Here is a 2,514-nt window from a genome sequence, read left to right as displayed (position 1 = left end):
AAAACATTTCTTATTTAAAAATAAATTTAATAAGCCAGTCAATGAAGGAAAAACACCACATGATCTCACTCACTCATGGATAATAAAGACCATTACAACTTTTGAACAATAATAGATACAGAGGCAGAGCTGCCTCAAACTGATTGTCAAACTGCGGTGGGAAGGCCAGGGAGGGTTGGGGGACAGAAGGGAGGGGAGTAAGAGATCAACCGAAGGACTTGTATGCATCTATATAAGCATAACTAATGGACATAAGACACTGGGGGGCAAGGGAGGGCAGGGGTTTGTGAAGGGTGGGGGGGATAAAAAGGGCACTTATGTAATACCCTTTGTAATACTTTTAGCAAAAAAAAAATTTTTTTTAAATCTTTAAAAGAATTATAATTACAGATGTTTATAACCACTTTAACATTAGCATTTGTCTGTATATACTTAAAATACATTACTATAATTAACGGACTTAAGGAAATCCAACTGCAAATGTAACAGTAAGTGTTTTTGTTTTCTTTTCCTTGCCATAGGGGATCATGGACATCGAAGCATATTTTGAAAGAATTGGTTATAAGAACTTTAGGAACAAAGTGGACCTGGAAACATTAACTGACATTCTTCAGCACCAGATCCAGGCCATTCCCTTTGAGAACCTTAACATCCACTGTGGGGAACCCATGGAATTGGGCTTGGAGGCTGTTTTTGATCAACTTGTGAGGAAGAACCGGGGTGGGTGGTGTTGCCAGATCAATCAAATTCTGTACTGGGCTTTGACCACAATCGGTTTTGAGACCACGATGCTGGGAGGCAATGTTTACAGCGTTTCAACTGAAAGATACACCAGGGCTATAATGCACCCCCTGCTGATGGTGAAGGTGGGTGGCAGGAACTACATAGTTGATGCTGGGTATGGAAGCTCTTACCAGATGAGGCAGCCTCTGGAGTTAATTTCTGGGAAGGATCAGCCTCAGATGCCGTGCATCTTCCGCTTGACAGAAGACGGAGGAACGTGGTACCTGGACCAAATCAGAAGAGAGCAGTACGTTCCAAACCAAGAATTCCTTAATTCTGAACTCCTGGAAAAGAACAAGCACAGAAAGATCTTCTCCTTTACGCTTGAACCTCGAACAATTGAAGATTTTGAGTCTCCGAATTCATACTTTCAGACATCTCCAGCATCTGCGTGTGTAAAAGACTCTTATTGTGCCGTGCACACCCCAGATGGAGTTTACTGCTTAGTGGGTTTTACTCTCATGCATCGAAGATTCAGTTACAAGGATAATATGGATCTGGTGGAGTTTAAGACACTGAATGTGGAAGAAGTAGAGGAAGAGCTGAAAAAGATATTTAATATTTCCTTGGAGAAAAAGTTTGTGCCCAAACACAGTGCATCTTGTTTTACCATTTAGAGCAATGAGTAATAAAGTGGATCAGTCCCCAAAGGCAAAGGAAGTAAAAATAAATGAATGGGACTACACCAAACTCCAAGGCTTCTGCACAGTGAAAGAAACCATCCACAAAACAAAAACGCAACCAGCCTAGTGGGAGAAGATATTTTCCAACAATACCTCTGCTAAGGAGCTTATATCCAAACTATATAGAGACCTTATAAAACTCAAGAACCAAAAAATCTAACTAAAAATACTTTCAACAATAAAGTTAACTTTTAGAAAATGAGCAGGGGACCTGAATAAACACTTCTCCCAAGAAGACATAAAAATGGCCAACAGATGTATAAAAAAATGCTCAAATTCACTAGGTATTAGGAAAATGTAAATCAAAACCTTATGAAAGGGAGGGGGGTTAGTGCTGGGTGAAAAAGGTGAAGGGGTTAAGCAACAGCAACAAAACTTATAGACAAAGACAACAGAATGGTGATTTCTAGAGGGGAAGGAGGTGGGTGACGTAGAAGAGGATGAAGGTGGATCTATGGGGATAAAAAGAGACTTGACTTGAGCCGGTGAACACACACTGTGATAGACAGACGATGCATTATAGAATCGTACTCCTGAAACCTATATAATTTTATTGACCAATGTCACCCCAATTGGCTTAATTTTTTTAAAAAGAAAAAGGAAAAGATCCAAGATAGTTAATTCTGCTGAGAAATGAAGAATTATCACAAATGTAAACTTCTAATTTGGTAATGAGGACATCACTGGTGACCTTAACAAGAGCATGCTCAGTGGGTAAGTGGGGATGACAGCTTGATGAAAATGAACTGACGAGAATATTCAAGTAAAGAACTAGAAACAGTACTTATTAGTCAGTGAAGACTGTACTTTGTAGAATATAAGCCTACGGGTCCAAACAGGAACATAAAACTATAATATATTTCTGTGTGCTTACACACCAAACTCACAGTAGTCAGTTGTTCAGAGGAGGCGCTAGCTTTCTATGTAACGCTTTGCTTTTTACTTTTTTTTTTTTTTTACAAGTAAAGTGCACTGGATTACTTATATCAGCCTTCAGAGACTGTTAGTATTTACCTATATCCTTTCTCTTCCTTGTGGGTACATGGCT

General features: G+C 39.3%; 1 protein-coding gene across 1 annotated transcript; it reads left to right on the top strand.

Annotated features, from left to right (window-relative positions):
- The first annotated feature begins 527 nt into the window (after positions 1–527).
- Positions 528–1,400, top strand: LOC139004913 (arylamine N-acetyltransferase 1-like). The gene has a single exon (XM_070407408.1). The coding sequence runs from the start codon at positions 528–530 to the stop codon at positions 1,398–1,400; it is 873 nt and encodes a 290-aa protein (XP_070263509.1).
- Positions 1,401–2,514: the final 1,114 nt, after the last annotated feature.

The sequence above is a fragment of the Myotis yumanensis genome, unplaced genomic scaffold (genome assembly GCF_028538775.1).
Source record: "Myotis yumanensis isolate MYYU_CA2020_CCGP unplaced genomic scaffold, mMyoYum1.0.hap1 SCAF_3, whole genome shotgun sequence".
Taxonomy (NCBI): domain Eukaryota; kingdom Metazoa; phylum Chordata; class Mammalia; order Chiroptera; family Vespertilionidae; genus Myotis; species Myotis yumanensis.
This window is presented reverse-complemented; position numbering and strand designations above follow the sequence as displayed.

Bases quoted from the DNA above. Each gene is read 5' to 3' on its own strand.
- LOC139004913 (XM_070407408.1), top strand. From the start codon at position 528: ATGGACATCGAAGCATATTTTGAAAGAATTGGTTATAAGAACTTTAGG.